The 25904-nt window shown below is 42.4% G+C and overlaps 1 protein-coding gene across 1 annotated transcript in view; it reads left to right on the top strand.

The window, feature by feature from the left end:
* The window catches only part of LOC125456614 (protein phosphatase 1 regulatory subunit 7-like), a 65810-nt gene extending 40284 nt beyond the window's left edge, over positions 1-25526 (top strand). The window contains exons 3-9 of the mRNA XM_048539894.1: positions 7848-7917; positions 9695-9822; positions 12908-13064; positions 17155-17279; positions 19622-19699; positions 22952-23000; positions 24736-25526. Of these exons, the coding sequence (XP_048395851.1) occupies positions 7848-7917; positions 9695-9822; positions 12908-13064; positions 17155-17279; positions 19622-19699; positions 22952-23000; positions 24736-24851 (723 nt within the window). The 3' untranslated portion in view covers positions 24852-25526. The remainder of the gene's footprint in view (positions 1-7847; positions 7918-9694; positions 9823-12907; positions 13065-17154; positions 17280-19621; positions 19700-22951; positions 23001-24735) is intronic.
* The last annotated feature ends 378 nt before the right edge of the window (positions 25527-25904 follow it).

Genomic DNA, 25904 nt, shown 5'->3' with positions numbered 1-25904 from the left:
CAAGCCTGAGAACCTGCTGGTTCACCAATGATGTGCATTCTTGTCGTCTCTGCAAATTGCATCTCAACTTGTTTCATTAAGGGATATTGAATATTTCTGGATATATAGAGACATAAGTGTTTGGTATCTTTCTTCATTTAATGCTGTATTCAGTATTCAGCTTCCATAGGTTTGGACATTCCTGTTCAAAAGAGCTCTTTAGCTTCTGCTATTTAACCTCTTTTACAGTTTGACTAAGACTCAGGTAAAGAAATGTCTTCCAATTCCAGAATGAGCATTCTTGATTGTGGTATATCTGTAAATATTCTACAACATGGTGTTGAAGAGTTGCTTGTAATATGCATTTAACCTTAAGTGGTTATGATTTCCTGGATCATCTATTTGCTCTGTCATTGGAATAGGCAGTATTTTCTCAACCATGTCTCACTGTTTGATAACATAATGACATTTGCTTTGGTTTCTAACTTGAAATTTGTGAGTTGGCCTACTGACATAAATATCATTTTACCAATATATGAAGTGTGGATCACTTATTTCCCCTGGGATTACTTGAAGTTTTTAATTATGTTGTCTGCTGTTCTACTATATTAACTGCTTTGTGTGGCTCCCAAACCATTATTTGGCTGTCTATATTTCTGAATGTGTGTCCTACTTCTGCACATTTTCTGTAAGTGATGTAATGTGTGACAGATAAAAAGTTCACTTTTAGTAGCTGGGCACTGTCTCTGCCTGTGCATTTCCTTTGCTCCACAGGCCTGACATGGACTTTCAGTACCTAGTGCCTGTCCTACTCACTGTACAGTTTTCACATCTGTGTTATTTATGGGTTTGTGGTTTTGTGGCTTTAGAATTAAATAGACTGTGCTGATTTCCCATGCCAAGGTCAATATTTTCCATGGAATGATTTGTTCTGGATTTCTGCTCACTCACTATATGAATGATGTTCTCTAGATTCAGGTCTTCTTTGGCCTGTAGTATATCTGGCAAAGATAGAATTTCTGTAATAATTCTGCCTCAGTGCATTCTGAATTAAAACTGCTATAGTCTGATTTCTCTACTAATCTGTTGAGATCATTAATGAAATCATCTATGAATTGCCCTGAATGCTGAACTCTCCTTCTTACTCTTTGAATAATTTTATTAGCCCTGAGATTCAATGCATTTGTCGAAGGCTTTTAGAACTTCTTCTATGGTCTCTTGTGCTTCTGTATCCCTAGGTGAGTTATAATGTCAATAATGATATATAACCAATAACCAATTATGTATAGCGTTATATTGACTTATTTAGCTTCTGATTTAGTATCTAACTTGGAAGTTATTCTGTATATTAGAGATTGTTTTCTCCAAGATGTCCAATTCTATGTCATCTTGGTCCATCTCTGGAATTATGATTTCTAAGCATTAATGTTTGTGATACAACGTGGTTACAATGTTGGGATTACATGCTTATGCCTGTGTGCTATGTAGAAAAGACTGGTGTATATTGAAATTTTGGAGGAAACCTTGGGAGCTGATGATTGCCAAGCAACCCTAGGTTGGGGTTCTGTGTTGACCATATAGGGAAGGGCAGCAAAAACAAGTAACAGTACTTTGAATAGTTGGAATAAGGAACAGCAGCAATAAACAAATAGAAAAGCTACTGCATACTCACTCCCTTTTTCTTGGGATTCTTAGAAGTCCCACTCCTCAATATGTGGCCTATCTATGCCTACCTTAAAGGTTAAGCTGTAATGTATTTTCAAAGACCTAGCTCTAACCAGGTTTCCATCTGGAAAAAACTTTGTACGGAGGACTTTCCATTGGTCTGTCAGAGATTCGGCTTCATTCACAAAAATGTCTGAAATGATTAATCGAGCTTTAGTTTATGTTTCAAGTCCAGAGACCATTCTTCAGAATTCAGGGTGTTTCTCATGCAGTTTCTATTTTTGTTTCAGATTTGTGGCATCCACAGTTTTACCTTTTATTGAACTTTATTCCTTGTTTCACTGACATTTGCAGAAGCGTTTTTACCTTTTTTAAATACAATCTTTGCAGAGTTGTAAATCTTGTCTCATCCTGTCTGTGGCTGAATATATCTGTATTTGACTTTAAAGGGGATGTAGTTTTAGTTACTGTAGTTGTAATTAAAAACCCATTTTGCTGCTTGTTCATAATAAATATTAATGAAATAGGAGAGGCGATGTCCGAGCAGTATTATCACTAGACTGTTAATCCAGATAGCAGAAACCCAGATAATGTTATGGGGACCTGGGTTCAAATCCCGCCACAGCAGTTGGTTGAATTTGAATTCAATAAATAGCTGGAATTAAGAGCTTAATGATGATGACAAATCCATTGCTGATTGTCAGGGAAAAACACATCTGGTTCGCTAATGCCCTTTCGAGAAGGAAACTGCCATCCTTACCTAGTCTGGCCTACAAGTGACTCCAGGCCCACAGCAATGTGGTTGACTCTTAACTGCCCTCTGGGCAATTAGGGATGGGCAATAAATGTCGCCTAGTCAGTGACATCAGCTTTCAGTGAATGAATAAAGGCAAAAAAAAGAAACTTAGCGGAAGTCACTTTTGGTCCAAGTTGACAGTAAAGGAAAATCAATTTAACTATCTCAATTGTTCATTTAGACATTTGTAATTTTGGGACGATTTGAGGGCTAGTGGGCCTTGATAACCAGTACACTCCTTCCATCAGAGTCATAGCAATACATTTTGCTGGTTCATCAGGTTGTTATTTTCGAATGCTGTTATAGAAATTCTGCAGCTCTTGCCATACTGTAAGTTTTCCCACAACTTTGTAAATAAAACAGAGGTTTCCCACCTGCTAGCAGCTAAAATGGAGCATTCAAGCCTCTTGTGACTAACATAGAGGATTCTTGACCCCCACAGACAAATTGGAAATATTTCCTCCAATTTTACATGTTCACTCTGTGGATCCCAGTGTCTGTGGTCTTAATAAATGATTTCTGTTTTCTCAACAGCTTTGTTTAATGATTCCAGCTCTAATCACACTTTACGGAATTATTTCTGCTCCTCATATAAACGACTCCTGCCTTTATTGAAGCTCTCCTGAAGGATGTCTCTCTCTTTTCATGGCCTGAATAAAGTTTCACAAACTTTGTGTCCCCTTTAGACTAAATCTGTCTCGCTATTAATCTCCCATTGTTATCACTTTAATTCCTCACTTTGTAATGTACCTGGAACTACAACTTCAAATTAATATTCATTTCATGGCTCTTTAGATATTATTCTCTAGCCTTGCTTTATGATAACTTCTTGGTATGGTAGCAACATTCAAGCTAAGCTGTAAGTAATTTGTAACTTTGCACTTTTCCACCTTGATTTATGAGCCAGTTTAAACTTTTCCATAACCATGAAAGAATTTCAAGCCTTAATTATGAAGCTTTCGATGTCTGATTGTTCAATGTTGAACTCCACTTGGTACTGCTCCCACAACCTCACAATGCAGACTGTATCCTCTTTACAGTGACTTATTCACCTGTCCGGACTTGTTAGTTTTTTTTTAGGTCCAAAATACTTTTACCATTCACTAGAATATTCTTCCTTGCTGAGGATTGCTGGTGGGTTGAAGGGGGGTTAGCAGGGGTGTACACTTACTTCTGTAGAGCTCTTAAATGTTCATCTTTTCCTGGCTGTTGACTGTGCTGTATGAGCTGGAAATTTAAAATAGTGTGTTGTGAGCTGACAAATTAAATTCCCCCCTCTGCTTAGCATGTTGACTGGGCATGTCAACTCATTACACTGTACGAGCTTCTACTCATAGTGAAGGTGGTTATCAGAACCTTAGAGGTACTGGTTGGTCTATTCTGGCAGCTGGAAGAGTCTCTTGCAGTTAACAAGATACTGTTTATTGCACGTTAGCAACTCAAATCACCTTGAGGAGGACCAGATGTTAGCTCACCCTCCTTCAAGACCCTAAGTTGTTCTGTCCAAGTGTCCGTTGACATCGTCATAGTGGGCGGTGCTTATGGCATTCCTTTGTGTGAAACCTTTCAGAGTCTCTCAAATCCTTATATTATATCCAACCTGCCTACTATCCTTCCACCTAGTTGTCAAACTGTCCCCTTATGCACTTACCTACCAAACGTGTTCTCTTACTCACTTGCACCCCCGCAACCCCTGATCTACCTACCTTACAATTTTTCAAAGAAGCTTTGGTGCATTTGAATTCTTTGATTGCTGGCAGTCAGCAGCCAATGCCATAAAATGGACAGTGACTTCATCCATGGATCCTCTGTGTTGATTCCTCAATGGATATCTGCTCTGTCAATTCTCAATGATACTCCACTAGACAATCCCTCAGGAAAATCAATGGAAGGTAAGTGTTTAATTTTTTTGTCCGATCAGGGTCACAAATAATCACTCTGACCCTAATGGCAGCTGTGAACCAATATTGACTGGCATTTCAAAATAATATTGTCATATGTTATGTTGTCAGGTGTTCATATTCCAGGTCAAACATTTTATAAACAGTTGGATGCGAAAGGTGGCACTATTAAAACCAAGTTAAGGTAGTTTTCCAACGACCATCCTGGCCAGCTGCCTCCCCTCAGTTAAAGGCATTTGGCTCCAGCAGAGAGTCAGCATAGTCACGAGGGGCTGAATGTCCCCCTTCAACTGTTCTTTTGTTCTATGATCTCAGTCCTATTTGTGAGACCTGGTTACATATAAATTGGTTCTTGGGCTTGCCCTCAAACCAGAGATTGCGTGGCAGTAGAACTGTTTTGGGTATTCTGGGACCATAATTAATACTGTTGTTTTAAAGTAGGTAACACAAACCCTAAACCTCACAGATGGACAAATACCGAGCAATATGAATGAATTAGCTTTATTGTCACATGTATTCAATTGAGTACAGTGAAAAGTTTACAAGTTACCATCTTAGGTACCAAGGTACCAAGGTGCAACTTGCTCAGTTACAGATTAGTTACAGTGTAACAATGTCAGCAACACGCAGTGCCATCTTTGTTACAGAGTGCATAGGTACAATCCTTAGTTACAGAATAGAGAAATGAAGAAAAAAAGTTATATTACAGCTATACACAGTATAGCCATAGGTAAAAATAAACAAGCAGCAAAGTTAAAATGGTGAACAGCACAGACTCTCTTCAAAGGCTTTCCACAGCAGACCAACGTGGGGGTTGTCCATATAGTCTGACTGCTGTCTGCTGCCACGTTCCACAAAAGGCTGTCTGCTGCCAAATTCCACGTAGGGCTGTCTGCTGTCACGCTCCACACCGGGCAGTCTGCTGCCACGTTCCACACCAGGCTGTCTGCTGCCACGTTCCACATCAGGCTGTCTGCTGCCACACTCCACACCGGGCTGTTTGCTGCCACGCTCCACACCGGGCTGTCTGCTGCCACGTTCCACACCGAGCTGTCTGCTGCCACGCTCCACACCGGGCTGTCTGCTGCCACGTTCCACATCGGGCTGTCTGCTGCCACGCTCCACACCGGGCTGTCTGCTGCCACGTTCCACACCAGGCTGTCTGCTGCCACACTCCACACCGGGCTGTCTGCTGCCACGTTCCACACCGAGCTGTCTGCTGCCACGTTCCACATCGGGCTGTCTGCTGCCACGCTCCACACCGGGCTGTCTGCTGCCACGTTCCACACCAGGCTGTCTGCTGCCACACTCCACACCGAGCTGTCTGCTGTCACGCTCCACACCGGGCTGTCTGCTGCCACACTCCACACCGAGCTGTCTGCTGTCACGCTCCACACCGAGCTGTCTGCTGTCACGCTCCACACCGAGCTGTCTGCTGCCACGTTCCACACCGAGCTGTCTGCTGCCACGTTCCACACCAGGCTGTCTGCTGCCACACTCCACATCGGGCTGTCTGCTGCCACACTCCACACCGAGCTGTCTGCTGTCACGCTCCACACCGAGCTGTCTGCTGCCACGTTCCACACCAGGCTGTCTGCTGCCACACTCCACACCGAGCTGTCTGCTGTCACGCTCCACACCGAGCTGTCTGCTGTCACGCTCCACACCGAGCTGTCTGCTGCCACGTTCCACACCGAGCTGTCTGCTGTCACGCTCCACACCGAGCTGTCTGCTGTCACGCTCCACACCGAGCTGTCTGCTGCCACGTTCCACACCAGGCTGTCTGCTGCCACGCTCCACATCGGGCTGTCTGCTGCCACGTTCCACACCGAGCTGTCTGCTGCCACGCTCCACACCGGGCTGTCTGCTGCCACGTTCCACACCGGGCTGTCTGCTGCCACACTCCACATCGGGCTGTCTGCTGCCACACTCCACATCGGGCTGTCTGCTGCCACGTTCCACACCGGGCTGTCTGCTGCCACACTCCACATCGGGCTGTCTGCTGCCACGCTCCACATCGGGCTGTCTGCTGCCACACTCCACATCGGGCTGTCTGCTGCCACACTCCACACCGAGCTGTCTGCTGTCACGCTCCACACCGAGCTGTCTGCTGCCACGTTCCACACCGAGCTGTCTGCTGCCACGCTCCACACCAGGCTGTCTGCTGCCACGCTCCGCACCGAGCTGTCTGCTGCCACGCTCCACACCAGGCTGTCTGCTGCCACGCTCCACACCGAGCTGTCTGCTGTCACGCTCCACACCAGGCTGTCTGCTGCCACGTTCCACACCGGGCTGTCTGCTGCCACGTTCCACACCAGGCTGTCTGCTGCCACACTCCACATCGGGCTGTCTGCTGCCACGCTCCACACCGAGCTGTCTGCTGTCACGCTCCACACCGAGCTGTCTGCTGCCACGCTCCACACCGAGCTGTCTGCTGTCACGCTCCACACCGAGCTGTCTGCCACCACGCTCCACACCAGGCCACTGGTCACAGGTACCCCCACTTCAGGCTGCCCAGCACTGAACGTGCTTCAGAGGCTGGGAGTCGGAGTTTGGCGCCAGGTGTCTGAGTCCGAGGGTCTGAGAATCCGAGAAGACAGAAGAGGGGAAGAAAACCACAGAAGGGAGGGAACAGAGGGAGAAAAAGACGAAAAATAACAGGCAGAGCAGATGAGCTCCAGCTGGAGTGTCCTACCCTGCTGCCATTCTACTGGAAATAAATATTGCGTTTGTCTAATCATATGCCCAAATATCCGAAATTCTGTTCCTTTACTAAATATTTTCAAAATATTTAACTACTGTGGGTCCAGGCGTGGCTGTTTATTTTCAAGTGCCTAACTATATATATGCAGAGCTATTACACCCTCCTAGTACTCTTCACCTGCTCTTGAATTACTCCAGTTGGGAGCTGAGAAATATAGACAAGGAATGCCCCAGATGAAATTTTCATTCTGAGCTTGGTAGTAATGAGTATTTGTTACAGTTAAGGTTTCATGTAACCATTGAAAAAAGTCATCTCACCTGATAGAAGAAATCGCTGTTCAATCATTTTGCTCTAGTGTGAGAGGGAGATAATGGGAACTGCAGATGCTGGAGAATTCCAAGATAATAAAATGTGAGGCTGGATGAACACAGCAGGCCAAGCAGCATCAAGCTTTTGTGCTCCTGAGATGCTGCTTGGCCTGCTGTGTTCATCCAGCCTCACATTTTATTATCTTGCTCTAGTGTGACCCTGTTTGATAGTTCACATTGGTCAGAAGGGCTAGTGGTGTCTTGAAATCGGTTGGTCTCAATCGTGAGCAACTTCACTGCAAGCAAGCAGGGCTGATCCATTCATCCCCTAACAAACTGTCTGCCTAGAATTGTGGTGTTACAGTAGTTTAGAAATGAAATGTTAGCTTGGAAACATTCTGCTATTAATATCGGTGAATGCACAACAACTAGAGCAGACTATTTCTGATATGTGCTGATTTACTGTGTAAACCAGTTTACTTTTTTCCTAACAGCTATTGAAAACATCATCTCAAAAATCTTTGAATTTTGTGCAGTACCTTGACTTATCGAGAAGCAACATTAGTAAGTTGACTTTTCTTTCCTGATGAAGTTTAGTTTGTGCCATTTTAACATTGTACTTCACAGCTAAGTTTCTTTTGTCAAAGTTTTCACTGACTGATTTTGGTAACCAAATGGTCAGGATGGAAATGTTATTCACCTAGAATGCCAAGTTAACATAACGAAACAATGTGTCCTACTGACTGTGCTTAGTAAGGATCTTATGGGACAATTGTGTCCTGACACCTATGCCAGTGGGCTTGGGTTCAAGTAGCACATGTCTGAGCAAGCTAATTAAAAACTATCTAGAATTACTTTACAAGATACTGTCAGCAATGTAGACTTGTTGAGTTGCTTTGAAATGCAATGAGTCAATGTGTACATTCATGATTCAATTCACCTCTTCCCAAAAACTGCATGAAAATGTAGTTAAAACCAGGTTAGATGACAAAGTGAACCAAAATGCTGACAGTAATTTTAACTTTGAGTTTAAAAGCCTTGGACTTATGGAACCTTTGTATATCTGCATGTGATAGGATGTTCCAGATCTTTAGGGAATGAGAAAGGATGAAAGAATGTAGAAGATTCAGTATTCAACGTTAATTTTCACATAATAAACCATTAAGTAAACATGGAGCTGAGGTATGCAACATAAATTTGTGGATTGAACTCAGTCTGTAAAACCATCTAATTCATTTAGATTAATATGTTAGAAAATAGTTAACAAATATATTGCAAGAGATGTGGATATTTTTTAAAATGGGGAGGGAATATAGTATTTTGTGCTACTGCCCTCTCTATTGCAGTGATGCAAATGAAGTTTGTTCAATATGGTTGCCTGCTGTGAATTTACAAGGTGAGTTTATCTTAGGGCAATACTAACATTGTCTAACCACCTTGCATCAGGTCTTCCGTCCCTTTGAGGCCAGAAGTCCCGCCTCTGGGAACTGCTGATCAGTCAGTGTGCCGGACGCTGCTCATTTGGAGTAATGCCCTTCACTAGCAATGGCCATTGCTGGAGTGTAGTAAAACCAACCTTCCCGATTCTTCACTGATCTGGAGCAAAATGGGAAATTAATGAGCACTCCACTGCTCTACCTTGCCTCCTAATACTTCTGCAACTTAACTCCATTCCACCTTCCAAAGATCACCCTCCCTGTCCCCTCCTGAAGACAGGTTTTTACAGAGATAGTTCACAATTTTGAACTTTTACAGTCTGACCTTCATTGAATTCTGCTTTTCATATGCATTTCTGGCAATGAAACAATGGATATGTTAAGAGATGGAGACCTATGCAGACTTGCAGGAAATGTTGATAGTGGAATATGCATCCAGCTTCCTAGATAATTGCCATTGAATTAGAATTAGGTTATAGTGTTGCGTGTGCTCAAATACAGGGATAGAAGAGTGCAGTGAAAGTTTACAATGTCTACAAGGCTCCTAGGTACAAAATCTTAGGCAAAAAGTAGAAAGTAAAGAAATAAGTTAAAAGTTCAACATTTCTTGTCAGTATAAAGTAGCAAATATGAAGTAAAGTTACAAGTTCCAAATTACAGACTTCATGTCTAACAATGAAAGAAGTATTGTTAGATTTAGTTCAGGAGATGAATCTGGTGAATAAAATCACAAGGGGTGCCATTTTAAACTCAGTATTAATTTCTGAATTCTCATGTGTAAAGGGGGATAAATCCCAGTTGTTTCAGGTAAATAAAATAATAAATTTCATACTTTACAATTAGTTCTCATCTTAAATGGATTTACTTCATTTGCAATATTCTGAATGAAAACTGTTCATTTCCAGGTTTAGTTGATGGACTGAGCTACTGTACCCACCTCCAGATACTGATACTAGCAGACAATGGGATTATGGAGGTGGAAAACTTGGAATGTTGCCCCCACCTTTGGAAAGTTGATCTCAGCAATAACAAGGTTAGAGGCAAGGCAGCATATTACAAAGACAGTTTGCAATTTGGACTTTGACAGTCTGACCTTCTCTCGGAATTGTTGGCAATCAAAATGGCCAGTGGTAAGAAAGTTGTGAAAGCCTGCGGTAGCAGATGAATCTCTTATTTTCGCCTTCCTGCCTTAAACACCACAATCCAGTTGCTAAACATGCATGCTCACAGGCCTCTGGTGCTGCTGAACTTAACTATTTTTGGAACCTGGTTTCAAATCCTGCCATGGCACATGGTGGATACATTTTACACTTGCCAATGGCCCTCCAAATCTCAGTCTCCAACACCACCTCCTGAGTGTTCGGATTGCCAGAAGCGGGAGCAATTGGGGAGTGATAAATGGAAGGTCAGGCATGGGCAAGGCAGGGGCAGGGGTACCCTGAAACTTCCAGGCAGTATGGGTCAGCTTTTCTGTACAAAGTCGGCAAGCAGATTGAAATTTCAATGAGATATGTATAAAGATAGAGCCTACTAATGTGCTCTACACTCATTTGGAGTAACAAAAGTAAGGAAAAAAGGGACTGCTGGCATGTTTGAGCAGTGCATTCATGGCACTAGGTAAGATTTGCCTAATGCAGACTGGTCAAGCCATCTTGTTCCATTGCACTATCATCAGAAAAGAAGCACAGGCAACCTTCTACTTTTCCAGAATGAAATGTAACAAACAGGCTATTATATTCCCCTCCTCCATCTCATTTAAGTGGTACCTTTTAGAACATAGAACATAGAACATAGAACAGTACAGCACAGTATAGGCCCTTCAGCCCACGATGTTGTGCCGTGGAATAATCCTAATCCAAAAATAAAATAACCTAACCTACATTCCCCTCAACTCACTGCTGTCCATGTGCATGTCCAGCAGTCGCTTAAATGTCACTAATGACTCCGCTTCCACGACTACCACTGGTAAACTATTCCATGCGCTCACAATTCTCTGGGTGAAGAACCTCCCTCTGACGTCTCCTCTATACCTTCCTCCTAACACCTTCAAACTATGACCCCTCGTGGCAGTCAATCCTGCCCTGGGGAAAAGTCTCTGGCTATCGACTCTATCCATGCCTCTCCTTACCTTGTACACCTCGATCAGGTCGCCTCTTTTCCTCCTTCTCGCCAGAGAGAAAAGTCCGAGCTCAGTAAACCTCTCCTTGTAAGACAAGTCCTCCAGTCCAGGCAGCATCCTGATAAACCTCCTTTGCACCCTCTCCAAAGCCTCCACATCTTTCCTATCATAGGGCGACCAGAACTGGACACAATATTCCAAGTGTGGTCTCACCAGGGTTTTGTAGAGCTGCACATAACCGCGCGGCTCTTAAACTCGATCCCCCTGTTAATGAAAGACAAAGCACCATATGCTTTCTTAACAACCTTATCCACCTGGGTGGCAACTTTGAGGGAGCTATGCACTTGAACACCAAGATCCCGCTGTTCCTCCACACTGCCAAGAATCCTGCCTTTAATCCTATATTCAGCATTTAAGTTCGACCTTCCAAAATGCATCACTGCGCATTTATCCAGGTTGAACTCCATCTGCCATTTCTCAGCCCAGCTCTGCATTCTGTCAATGTCTCACTGAAGCCTGCAATAGCCCTCGATACCATCAATGGCACCTCCAACCTTTGCGTCATCAGCAAACATACTAACCCACCCCTCAACCTCCTCATCCAAGTCATTTATAAAAACTACAAAGAGCAGAGGCCCAAGAACAGAGCCCTGTGGGACACCACTCAGCACTGACCTCCAGGCAGAATACTTACCACTCATCAGCATTGAAAAATGTAAACTGCCCAATCTCATGCTTACAATCTTAAGGATGTTCTATCTCTTCCAGTGTCAGGGTAAATTTCCAATGGCATTAGATGTGAGTTGCACTTTCTACCTTCTCAATTGTTCAATATTGCACCAACTAACTAATAGGCTGAGTAAATTCGCTGAGTGTGAGACTTGAATCAGGGCCAACACAGGCCTGCTGTGTTTCTCCTTCTCTACACTATGTTATACCAGAGCTAGTTAGCCAGAAGAGGTCATAGCCATAGAGTCATACAACATGGAAATAGACCCTTCAGTCAAACTCATCCCACCTCCCTGCATTTGGCCAATACCCTTCCAAACCTTTCCAGTTCATGAACTTATCCAAATGTCTTTTAAATGTTGTAACTGTACCTCCATCCGCCTCTTCCTCGGAGAGTTCATTTCACCCACTAACCACTCTCTTGTGTAAAAATGTTGCCCCCATGTCCTTTTTAAATCTTTCTCCACTCACCTTCTAAATATTCCCCCTAGTTTTGAACACTCCCACCTTAGGGAAAAGACCTTTGCTATGTGCATTATCAATGCCCCTCATGAGTTTACAAATGTCTATAAGGTCACCCCTTAACCTCCTAAGATCCAGCGAAAAAAAGTCTCAGCCTATCCAGCCTACCTTTATAACTTAATCCCTCATTCATTGCAACATCCTAAAAAATCTTCCCTGAAACCTCTCCAGTTTAATGTTATTCTTCCTAATACCGGGGCGACCAGAACAGCACATAGTACTCCAGAAGAGGCCTCATCAACATCCTGTACAATCTCAACATGACGTCCCAACTCCTACACTTAAAAGTCCAAACAATGAAGGCAAGAATGCTAAGAGCTTTCTTGACCACTCTACTACCTGTGATGCAACTTTCAAAGAATTATGTACCTGAGCCCATTGGTCGCTTTGTTCTACAACACTACCCAGGGCCCAACCACAAACTGTATAAATCACGCCCTCACTTGTTTTGCCAAAATGCAAGACCTTACATTTATCAAAATTAAACTTCATTTGTTACTCCTCAGCCCATTGACCTAATTGATCAAGATCCTTTCGTAATTCAACCCCAGCACACTCAAAGGTGGTCAGAAATGTTTGGTGTTTAATTTAATCAAGAACATTCGCAAATTTGATCAATGAAACAATCTGTTTCAATGACACCTGAAGCATGAAGTTATTTTTTCTATTTACAGATATTGACTAATCTGCAAATTTTTAGCATTTTGTACTATAACGTAATTTGAAATCTTTTTAATCATACTTCCAGATTAAGGGTTTGGATGGATTGAAACGATTTATTGCTCTAGGAACATTAGACCTCTCCAGAAATCTTTTAACTTGGAAGGAACTTCAGAAAATTCGACACATACAAATACTGGACCTACGGCTGTATGGGAACCCCGAGCTGCAAAACGATGTACACTGTATGTAGAGTATTGAATGACATCACACAGTGGCAAATGTGGGTAACACAGCTTATACACTTGTGAAAGAAAAATAATATTGTAAACAAGGCAGATGAGGTCATCTCATGATCAGTACATGAGTGTGGGAATGAAATGTTACCAAAGTGTAATTGCGGAAGAATCACGGGACCCAGATCTACCGGCACTTCAGCCAAAACTACATATGGCCCAAATTCATGGCTGTAATTGGGGGTGGTGTAAATGTAGGTGGACAATGTAAGAATGTTCTGGCTGTGTGTCTAGCAAGTTTCAGGACTACCATGTTCCCAGTTCCACAGGAGCAGATTTGAAGGCAGGAAATTCAGATCCATCAGGTCAGTGGACCAATGCACTCCCATCTCAAGGCAACCCTCCCAGCAGCCAAAAGTAGTCAACAATAAACTACTCATTTGTGGCCTTTGAAGACACCACTGGGATCATCCCAGTGAAATATGGGATCTCTACTGAGGGCCAAGCTGGTACATGCTTTGAGTTGGCTTGCTGGTAGCCTAGTTGAGAGGTGGGAGAGGCCTCTTAGACTCACTCTTGCCCACAGTAAAATCACAGCATGCAGAAGGAACAACATCCTCTGGAGAAGGTTCCCATTCCCAGCCTTCCAAAGTAGCAATTCCTTTGAATCGACATACAGCCTCAGAAACCCACTTACTATCTGGAGGCAGCTTTTTCATTGGTGACCTCCAGGAAGATCTCCCAGGCAGGTGCATTCAGTACATGTAAGACCAAGACCCAGAAATGATCCTGACCCTCAATTATTTTCCAAATGGGACAATATTCCACCCAACATTCGGACTCATCATTGAGTTTTCATCAACCTGGAATTTTAAATCCGTTTCTTGATCCACAGATCAATAAAAGAACTTAAGAAATAGGACATTGAGTTCTTCAAATCGACTCATAATTCAATACAATCATGGTTGATCTTCTAAACTTTCTTGGAGGAACCATACTTAATTAATCCTTTTATTTCTTTGATTTCCAAAATAAAATCATTCTAATTTGAATGATGATGGCAGGATTCCACAATTCTCTGCAGTTGAAAGTCTCAAAGGAGAAAACAGGAAGATCTAAGATGGGTAGTGAGGCCCCTCATATTTAGCTCCCCCATTGCTCCACACAAAGAGAGAATCCTGGCCCTGGTTGGTGAGGACCAAGACTGCTTATGTGGTGATGCCAAAACATCCATGTCTCAGCAAGCAAGAGAAAACATTGTCCATTGCTGAATTAGTCATCCATTATTGCCAGCATTAATGTACTTTTCACATGTCTGAACTCTACCTCTTGTTTGTAGTGCATTCTCTCTTTCATCTCCTACATATTGATAAGGCTCCACATGGTAGGCTCATTCAGAAAGTAAGGAGGCATGGGATTCAGGATACAGAATTGGCTGTCCAATAGAAGACAGAGGATGGAAGTAGGTGGAAAGTATTCAGCCTGGAGCTTGGTGGCCAGTGGTTTTCCACAGGGATCTGTTCTGGGACCTCTGCTCTTTGCAATCTTTATAAATGACTTGGATGAGGAAGTAGAAGGGTGGGTTAGTAAGTTTGCCGATGTCACTAAGGTTGGTGGAGTTGTGGACAGCGTGGAGTGCTGTTGTAGGTTGCAACAGGATTTTGGCAGGATGTAGAGCCAGGCAAAGAAGTGGCGGATGGAATTCAACCCAGAAAAGTGTGAAGTGATTCATTTTGGAAGGTTGAAATTGAACGCAGAATATAAGGTTAATGGCAGGATTCTTGGCAGTGTGGAGGAACAGAGCGATCTTGGGGTTCACGTTCATCAATCCCTCAAAGTTGTCACCAAAGTTAATAGGTTTGTAAATAGGGTGTATGGTGTGTTGGCTTTCATTGGCAGAGGAATTGAGTTTAATAGCCATGAGGCTATGCTGCAGCCCTATAAAACCCTGGTTAGACCATATTTGGAATATGGTGTTCAGTTCTGGTCACCTGATTATAGGAAGGATGTGGAAGATTTAGAGAGGGTGCAGAGGAGATTTACCAGGATACTGCCTGGACTGGAGGGCAGGTCTTATGAGGAAAGGTTGAGGGATAGGAATTTTCTCATTGGAGCGGAGAAGGCTGAGATGTGACTTGATAGAGGTGTACAAGATGATGAGAGGAGTAGATAGAGTGGCTAACCAGAGACATTTTCCCAGGGCAGAAATGACTATCACAAGGGAGCATAAATTTAATGTGATTGGAAGAAGGTACAGGGGAGATGTAAGAGGTATATTTTTTACACAGAGAGTGGTGGGCACATGGACTGCACTTCCAGGAGTGGCAGTACGGTCAGATACATTACAGACTTTTAAGCGACTCTTGGATAGGCACATGGATGATAGTAAAATGAAGGGTATACAGGTTAGTTTGATATTTAAGTAGGATAATAGGTCCTCACAGCATTGTGAGCCAAAGGGCCTGTGCTGTGCTGTGCTGTTCTTTGTACAAATGGCATCTTCATGGTCACTCTAGTCAAGAGGATGGCCCCACATGACATCCTCTCCTCCAAAACCTCTGAGGAAGAAGCCACAGATCCCTCAGAGGATGCACTAGCAAGTCTGCCTCCTGTGCCCTCCAACAGCTCTGATACTGACCACTTCATTGGGTGCATTAGCAAGTTTAGATTCAGGAGTACAGTCCTGGTGAGCACGTCTCTGCCACCTCTCTGCAGCTGATCGAGGAAGGTCCAGGCTACTGCTAGTTGGAGGATTGCTGAAGTCCAGGCACCTACTCAGCCCCACGATATGTGCGAGGCATTTTTTTTTACACAGACTGTGATAGGCGCCTGGAATGTGCTGCCAAGGAAGTGGTATAAATAGATACAGTAACTATGTTTAAGAGGCATTTATTGAGGCACTATAACAGGCAGGGAAAAGAGGGTTAAGATGCAGATGCAGGCAGATGAAATTAGTTTAGAATGGCATCATGGTTGGCACAGGCATGGTAGTGGAATGGCTTGTTCTTGTGCTCATTGTTCTATGTTCTATGTTCAAACTAGTCTTGGCAGAAGCATTGCATTGAAAGGTGCCAGTGTGCTCCAAAGTGCAGCTTTGAAGTGGATTGGTACATGGTTTGTGGCTGCGCTGAGGCTGGCACATGTTGGATTCTAAAGTCAATGAACATGGAGTGTGCATGGTCACTTTCCATTGAGCGTGCACAATGTTTGTGTGCAGAGTCTAACATGGAGGCCCAGAGGAACAAGCTGGAGTCGCCAAGTTACTGCTTTGACTTTCATGTCAGGAATTGTTGCTGTTAAGTTTCTATCTGCTGGTGGGACAATGGGAAACTGCATATTAAGGGGGTTCAATTAATACATGCAAGTGGTTGCAAATGGGCCTCCTGTAACCAACATCTGAAAATCTCATCTCATCATTGAACATTTGGTTGGAAAATTGGACTTCTTGCTCTCAACATGAAGAAGCTTGTCGCTGGTCACCTCATGCAGCTTTCTCAATTGTTTTGCTTATAACCACATCATTCAGTGCTTGGGAAGATTGCTGCTATTAAGAGGTGACGACTCATTAGTGCATAAAAGAAAAATAGTTGCAGTTCTTGGAAAACAGGATATTATCACAGTTGCAGGACATTACTGTGCACTATCTCAGTGTGCAGATCCATTCATCTTCAGCTGATTTATCAATAACTTTTTCTCTATCATAAACTCAGAAGTCAGGAAGCTCTTTGATGTACTCAATTCAATTTGCAACTCTGCAAAAATGAATCAGTCCACACCCACATGCGGTAAGACCAGAACAACCTTCAGGCTTGGACTAAATGGCAAATAATGTACGACTAAAATAAGTGAAATGTAGTAATAATCTCCAACAATGGAATAACCATTTGCAACTCCAAGGTTGCTCAAACTGTTTAATAACTTTTGCTTAATATAATTTTCTGTTCAAAAATAACAGACAGTCAATTTAAGTTGTGTCTACCTACTGTTTATAAGAAATCACCACTTATGCAACATATAATTTGTGCAATGTCTTATAATACCAGGAATCGGAAACTAAAAATACAGAAAGTTTCCATTTTTATCACGTCTTTCTTTTTAGATCGTGTCCATGTGGTAAGCGGTCTGCCCCGTGCCTGGATGGTAGATGGAAATTTTGTCACTTCCAAAGAGAGAAACCTGGTGACCCAATTCTTCCTGGATTCTGCTTTAACAGGCCATCCAGTTGTATGTATTTTGTAATGTTTCCAACCACCCATTGCAGTTAATTGATTCATTTAATTTAAACAAAGATGAATTAAATATTCAGACACTTGCTTCGCAGTATTTAGATCAAATTTAATTGCAATGGTCTTCAAATATCCACAAAGCCCTGGAAATAGATAATGAAGGTAAGAGATTCCTTCAAAGACCTTTAGGGATCTTTCCAATTTCAAATAATTTTCATGCATCAGCAAGCATATTTCCAGGCATTCCACGCATGGACATTGTCAATTGGGTGCAACTATTTGAGGATAAATCCTCAATGTGGGGGGGTAATACAGTGTGGAGCTGGAGGAACACAGCTGGTGAGCACAGGAGCAGGAAAGTTGACATCTCAAAAGGGTCTTCTTTCTAAAGAAGAGTCCTGACCCAAACTGTCAACTTTCCTGCTCCTCTGATGCTGGTTGGCCTGCTGTGTTCTTCCAGCTCCACACCTTGTTATCTCTGAGTCCAGCATCTGCAGTTCTTACTGTCTCTGATATGACATGTGGGAATGTTTTAAAGACAAGCTGATTAGACTGCAGGAAATGTTATGCACAGAGGAGATTATTCAGCCCTGAGCCTGCACCAGCTCTTCAAGAGAGTGCCGTCAATCTCCTATTTTCCCCTCCATAACCTTGCACAGTATTTCTATCCAAATAATTATTCAATATGCTCTTGAATGCCTCAATGGGAGCCACCTCCACCACACCTGCAGGGCAGTGCATTCCAGACCAAAGCTACTCAATGCGTGAAAAAGTGTTTTTCTCACAGCTCCCTTGTTTTCTTTGCACATCACTTCGCATCTACGCTCTCTAATTCCTGTTCTGTTTACAAGTAGGAACAGCTTCTCCCTATCTATCCTATCCAACCTGCTCATGATTTTGAAAACCTAAATCAAATCTCCTCCCAGCTCTCTCTCCACAGAGAACAACATCAATGTCTTCAATTTATCCTCATAACTGAAGTTTCTCATTCCGGGAATTGTTCACATAAATTGTTTCTGCAATATGGGAGTATATTTACTGATTTTGCTGTGCAATGAGGGTGCTCAAGCTTGGAAATTTTATTCAAGTAAGGACAGCTATGTGGTTATGCATGGTATCTGAAGACCATCTTCCCAAGATAATTTGGGTGCAAATGACAGACAGTATAGCCTTTCAGACTCAACAGTGTTTATAACCAGAGCTGAAGACAGTAAATCTAGTTTAACCATCCTTCCAGTGTCCCTTCACTTTCAAATCAAATGACCTAACCAGATAAATGACCATGTGAAAAGATTGTTGGTGCTACCAGATTATGAGGTGTTGGCTTGTATTATATGGTCCTGATGGACAGAGATAAACTATACTTTAGTTGAGTTTAAACCTTATTCTGGAAATGAAAGTCATTGTGTTATGGATAGGGCCCCAAATTCACTGTCTTAACCCATGGAATTGGGAAGCTCTGTAACATTACTGTTGCTGGTAAATAGAGAAAGGGGAATGTGTTAACCCTACTGAATAAAGTATCAGTCACCTCTTCTAATTATTTATGAACAACAATGTGCCTGATACCAGTCATGTCCCTTTGTTAATCTATTATGAGCCTAAGGCATAAAAAAAAGGCTGTAATAACCATAGCAACCACTGGCAATACATAGAGTTACCTTCAGGCTCTCCAGCAGTACCCGCCCCTTGCTCCCCCCCAGTCCTTCCCAAGAAGCCTCAGCTCCCAAGGGTAATATTCTTCAGATATTACAATAAAGCCAAAATATTGTAGATGCTTGAATATGTGAAACAAAAATAGAAAATACTGGAAATACTAGTCCTGCAGAATCTATGGAGACACAAGTTTTCGAGTCAAAAATGACTCCATAAGTCTTCAGATATTGGTACGCAGCTATGCCTCGGTCTTTTCTTGTGGTGGGTGGTATATGGGCTGACCCAAACATGGTTACTCCTAAAATGTCCAATAGTCTTACTCTGCAGCCTCTTGTCATCTATGTGAAGTGTTAGGAATGCACTGAAAGTCGTCACTATTGCTGCAAACCACCTGTCATCGGAAACTTAATGAAACAGCAATTTCAAGAAGAATCTTGACAAATGAGAACTTTGCACAGCTGCCCCAGTAGTTTCATCAGAAGGTGTTTGTGATAGATTAATATAACTAATGCAGCAAAAGCTAAACACATGAGGCTTAATCCATGGATTTAGCACAGTAGCAGACTCATCTTCACTGTAATCTCAGACCAAGTAGCTGAAACAAATGCCACATGGCATTTCCCCATTTTGAAAGTGTGAATACTTTAACATTCTTTTTAAATTTTGTTTTAATATGTTATACAGCGCAACAAGATGAATCCAAATCTGTTTACTCCAACCACCCAGAAGAATCTTTTCCAGACTTGTCCTTATGGCAAAAGGGTAAATACATTCTTACATGCAAAGTGAAATAAGTAAATGTAATAAATGGTGTTAAGAAAACTGCCAAAAAGTGGAACGCGCACTGTACACTTAGGTCTCTCTGTAAAATATTAGTGCACAAGTTTTCTGCTGCTGACCTGAAGGGGCCCTTTGCTTCTGCAGATATGTTTTATAATTTATTCAACAAATTATTTGACTGTCTTTTACGAACTGGGACAGAAAACTAGCAGCCATCAAAACTTAGCTGTTTAATAAAATGTGAGGCTGGATGAACACAGCAGGCCAAGCAGCATCTCAGGAGCACAAAAGCTGACGTTTCGGGCCTAGACCCTTCATCAGAGAGGGGGATGGGGTGAGGGTTCTGGAAGAAATAGGGAGAGAGGGGGAGGCGGACCGAAGATGGAGAGAAAAGAAGATAGGTGGAGAGAGTATAGGTGGGGAGGTAGGGAGGGGATAGGGCAGTCCAGGGAAGACGGACAGGTCAAGGAGGTGGGATGAGGTTAGTAGGTAGGAGATGGGGGTGCAGCTTGGGGTGGGAGGAAGGGATGGGTGAGAGGAAGAACAGGTTAGGGAAGCAGAGACAGGTTGGACTGGTTTTGGGATGCAGTGGGTGGAGGGGAAGAGCTGGGCTGGTTGTGTGGTGCAGTGGGGGGAGGGGACGAACTGGGCTGGTTTAGGGATGCGGTGGGGGAAGGGGAGATTTTGAAACTGGTGAAGTCCACATTGATACCATTAAGCTGCAGGGTTCCCAGGCAGAATATGAGTTGCTGTTCCTGCAACCTTCGGGTGGCATCATTGTGGCACTGTAGGAGGCCCATGATGGACATGTCATCTAAAGAATGGGAGGGGGAGTGGAAATGGTTTGCGACTGGGAGGTGCAGTTGTGTGTTGCGAACTGAGCGGAGGTGTTCTGCAAAGCGGTCCCCAAGCCTCCGCTTGGTTTCCCCAATGTAGAGGAAGCCACACCGGGTACAGTGGATGCAGTATACCACATTGGCAGATGTGCAGGTGAACCTCTGCTTAATGTGGAGGTTCACCTGCACATCTGCCAATGTGGTATACTGCATCAACTGTACCCAGTGTGGCTTCCTCTACATTGGGGAAACCAAGCGGAGGCTTGGGGACCGCTTTGCAAAACGCCTCCGCTCAGTTCGCAACACACAACTGCACCTCCCAGTCGCAAACCATTTCCACTCCCCCTCCCATTCTTTAGATGACATGTCCATCATGGGCCTCCTACAGTGCCACAATCATGCCACCCGAAGGTTGCAGGAACAGCAACTCATATTCCGCCTGGGAACCCTGCAGCCTAATGGTATCAACGTGGACTTCACAAGCTTCAAAATCTCCCCTTCCCCCAACCCATCCCAAAACTAGCCCAGTTCGTCCCCTCCACCCACTGCATCCCAAAACCAGTCCAACCTGTCTCTGCCTCCCTAACCTGTTCTTCCTCTCACCCATCCCTTCCTCCCACCCCAAGCCGCACCCCCATCTACCTACTAACCTCATCCCACCTCCTTGACCTGTCCGTCTTCCCTGGACTGACCTATCCCCTCCCTACCTCCCCACCTATACTCTCTCCACCTATCTTCTTTTCTCTCCATCTTCGGTCCGCCTCCCCCTCTCTCCCTATTTATTCGAGTTCCCTCACCCCATCCCCCTCTCTGATGAAGGGTCTAGGCCCAAAACGTCAGCTTTTGTGCTCCTGAGATGCTGCTTGGCCTGCTGTGTTCATCCAGCCTCACATTTTATTATCTTGGATTCTCCAGCATCTGCAGTCCCCATTATCTCTAAAACTTAGCTGGTGTTTGATCTGGCTGTTCATCGAAAACTCTGTTACATTTGACTACACAGTAGTCACCAAGCTCTCTAGGCATTGACTTTTTGCCATGTGAGTGGTTTACCAGGTTCACTCTTTTGTTAGATAGGGGAATGGGATGTCGGTGGCGGGTGAGGTAAGGTCCATGACTGTATTTCCTGGTATATGACTTTATTACTGGCTCGTGTTGTTGCTGTGCCTGAGAGCTCTGATTATCCAGTAAGTGGTAGGCAAGGTTTCACTTTGGTAGGTGGAGCGTGGCGATTCTGCGGAGTAGATTTTAGTCCCAGTGCTTTTGCTGCCGTAATTTCACAGCAGAGGCCGAAAATGTGTGTTGCTTTTGTTCAGTGATTCATTTTCAGATGCAAGCAGAAGGAAGCTAGTCCGTGTGTGTGTGATTGTGATAGCAAAAATAATGCAAAGCTTATAGAGGTTCATGTTTCATGAAATGGACTGAGGTTTTCTTTTCTAGCAGCTTAGAGGGAAGATTCTTTCACTACTTTAACTGTTGTTGACAGAAACAGATAGCATAGAGGCAGAATTTAATATAGGTCGTAGGCATCTTACTGGCAGGAGAGCAAGCAAGAGTTCCATGTCTCCTCCTTTCTGGAAAGCTTATTGCATTAGATACTGAACTAAGTAGCCGTGGGCCTTACCCTGCAATCAAGGGCTCCATAGGAGAGGGGAGGTGGGGGACAGGGCTAAATTCCGGAACTGTCTCTTTATTGATTGGAAGCACCAGCAAAAAAGCTTTGGGTCTGGTCGTAAAGCACCAACTCGAAGGCTAAGATCACCAAAGGACAGAGACAACAGGTGGGTGATGCAAGTAGGGTACCACGGGATAGGGTGTGTACGGAGTTAGGTTGGTAGCAAGGGAAGAGTAGTGACTCTCAGTACACCCTCTGCAGGCATAACTTGTAATACAGTTAACAATTGCATTATTATAAATATTTTACTACTGAGGTAGCTGCCATAAGATCTTTTCAGGGACTTGAAATGGAGTAACTATTATTTTATGCCATATTAGATATAGAAGAGAAGAAAATTGATGAGCAAGGCTTGGAAGTGAAATGAAAGAGTGCTGTTGACCAATTTAAGAGAGGTAGCAAGGGATTCATCAGAGCATCGGAAATGTAAGAACAGTCAATGAGGCTTTGAGATTCTTTAGATGCGAAGGAACCAACCTGTACTTGAGATTGAGGGCACTTTCACCTGCTTTAAGATTCTTCCTTTCCATTGAATAAGTAGAAGCGATTACACATGGAAGCAAATACTTTTCACTGGCATGCTTTTAGTTGTAGGAAGACTACCATATCTCTTAGGTGATGTTGGCTGTTTGAGTTCTGGTAATAATTATTCATGTTTTAGTGACTATGTGCAGCTTCTTGTAATTTTGATAGATATTTCCTGATGCAAATGCCTCTTTTTAACAGACTCTTCACTTAATGAAACAGTTTCCTTTGAATGAACAGTTAAATTCAGGTAGGGCATCCTTTTAATTCTTGAACTTCCATATTTCAGAAGGTTAAAAATGCTCCTTTCCTTTCTTTAATTTCTTTTCCCCTGTTCTCTTAAAAAATAGATTGTGCCCATCCATTTCAGAGCAGAGCGACATTGAAAGGATCTTTACAACAATTTTCTCATTCCAAAGGGAACTCACTTGCCTCCAAATAGTGTCTAAACACTTTCTCTCAGAGTATAGAACAAGGCTTGGTGAGATATGATTCAGTCTCTTTTTTTTCTTTAAGATTTCAGAGATGTTGATCTCAGCAGCTCTCTGTTAATCCAAGTGGTCCATTCTCTCAAAATATTTTCCTGTTAGTTCTTTCACTTTCAATAGTTTACTGGCACCTATTGACCTCCTTTTTCTCTTTGCTACCTCTTTCAGTCTAGAAAATTATCAAACAATTTCTGCACAACTATTTCCATTATTGACAGGCAGGACTTTGTGCTTCTCATTATCAGTTTTCAAAATGGGATCATGTGAGTGATGAATGGCTCATAGTCTACTAAAGAAAAGTTTGGACCACAAATATCATGGTGAAAAAAACAGCAGGAGGAGATTGAAGGTGGCAGCTTCAGCAGCAGCAGCCGTGGTGATGGCATCATGGCCTGAGGCAGGAAGAGCAAGTAGTGAAGGAGGTCCCTCAGTATCTGTGGTGGCGGTGAAAACAGGCAGCTGAGGTCTCCTAGAGAGCGAGCCAAGCAGAGAAGATCGGGGCTCCAGAAAGTACTCATCAGCAGCTGTTGAACTTTTAGCTTTATTCCTTTATTTTTCTCATTTATATTCAGAAGGACTTTAATGTCAGCTATTAACCTTTTCCTTTATTTTCTGCCTTTCTATGGAAGTCTGTAATGCTTAACTTTTTAACTTTGTGCCTGAGTTTTTCGTACCTAGGTATCTTTATATATAAGATGGCGCTGTCTGTGGAGACATTAGCCATTTTTTGACTGTACTCCTGGGCTTCTGCACTTGAGTACATATGACAATAAGATCAAAATCTAAATTTAGGAATGATTTCTATAGGGAACTGAAGTTTGAGTTCTATCAAAATTGTTCAATTCACAATTTTTCTTCAACATATAATGTTTGGAAATTTCTGACTATGGAGTGGAACAATCTTCATTTTAAATAATACGATTGAACCCTCTGAAATTTTTCACTCAGTGAATTAACTATCGGCTTCATTGTCAGTCAGGCTGCTGGAAACTGGTTTAAAACATACAATTATTACCCCTATTGTTGTCAGGCAACTGATCACCAGTTGGTTAAAGTACTTGTGTAAAAATGTGCATGCTGCTACATAGTGATTTTTGCACGCAAGTAAATGTAGAGTTCTTGCAATTATTTCTTGTTGTCTTAAAACGCAAATTAAAATGCAATTAAAACAACGTGCTGCAGAAACTCAGCAGGTATGACATTTAGTGTTTCAAGTGTAATATGACTTTTCATCGAAAATATTTTAGAGTTCCAAAGGAGAATCATATTGCACTCAAAACACTACTCTCATTCATTTCTCACAAATGCTGAGTTTCTCCACCACTTTCAGATGTCCTTTCACATTTCTATCGTCTGCAGTATTTTCCTTTTGCTACACCATTTTAATTGATGCACAATATCAGTTATGGATCTGGAATTACTATTGGACAACAAGGTATTACAACAAAGTTCAAGAAATAGATGCAGGTAAATTAACTATTTTTATTTTTATTACAGACTCTGATCATCGGAGAATCAAATACCTCGCCTACAATCTTCAGACAGATCTTACAATAGGAATGAAGTATACTAGCAGGTTATGTGTGGTTAAAATGAGGTATTTTAGATATTAGATAATAACTGAATAAGTAGGGGAAAGATTTTGTTTGTTATCAATGACAGTTTAATGAACATAAAATCGCATCAGAAATTTTTCCATTGAAGCTGCTATGGAGTGAAGCTAAGAAACATTTATTGCACGACTAAACATATTGGCATGTCCAGAGTAAAGATTTACCATTCACAAAAGCTTTAATATTTGAGTGAGCAGAGGTTTCCCTTTCAAAGATGGTAATAATATGCAACATCATAACATCGAAATAAAGAAGAAAGTTGAACATCTAATTAGGCTCAGCAATCTTAGACGACAACAAGAACAACAACAAAAGCTCATCGTCCGCAGTTCTTCCAGCAATCTTAGACTTGACAAACTATCCAAACATCTAACTCATATTTGGTATTCCAATCCAACACTACAGAAAAGAAAATTCTGAGCCATCCAGGTTAGATTGGATGGTAGGATATCAAAAATAAAAGTTCATGCAGCACTGACATTGTGCCTCTGGATGTTACTTATCTACTTGGCAAATATAATATGTGGTCACAATCAAGATACAAATCTGAAGAGGGAAAACATTGTTAGTTCACTTGCTTGATTCCCTGAAAACAAAATTGGTCTCTTGAATTCAAGTTAAATGGAAGTTTTGAATCCTAAACCAATCAAGATCCATCCAGAACTTGTTTCAATACTTAGCACAACCATGCAAATCAGTATGAATCTAAGCATCATGTCCTCTTAAGCATTAAAAAGCATGAAAACCCACCCCTTTTCAAATACATGCTGCAACTTCATATAAAATAAGATGTTAATTCATTCAAGGCTAGCAATAGGAATTCATTGTAACATTAGATATGAAGTAAAATGCAAATACAGAGTTTGGATTCCAGCGATTGTTTAAGCAGCTAACATTAGAAATAAAAAAAATGCAAATCAGGGAAAAAGACGAGATGGCTGAAGAGTTCTAAGACCATGAAGACACTACATTTATTAATTTAAACTGATTTAGTTAAAGCTACAGCAAAGCAATAATTTGGTTTCTTAACTTTTGAGTTTACACATTGCTATG

This window comes from Stegostoma tigrinum, chromosome 8 (assembly GCF_030684315.1).
Source record: "Stegostoma tigrinum isolate sSteTig4 chromosome 8, sSteTig4.hap1, whole genome shotgun sequence".
Taxonomy (NCBI): domain Eukaryota; kingdom Metazoa; phylum Chordata; class Chondrichthyes; order Orectolobiformes; family Stegostomatidae; genus Stegostoma; species Stegostoma tigrinum.
This window is presented reverse-complemented; position numbering and strand designations above follow the sequence as displayed.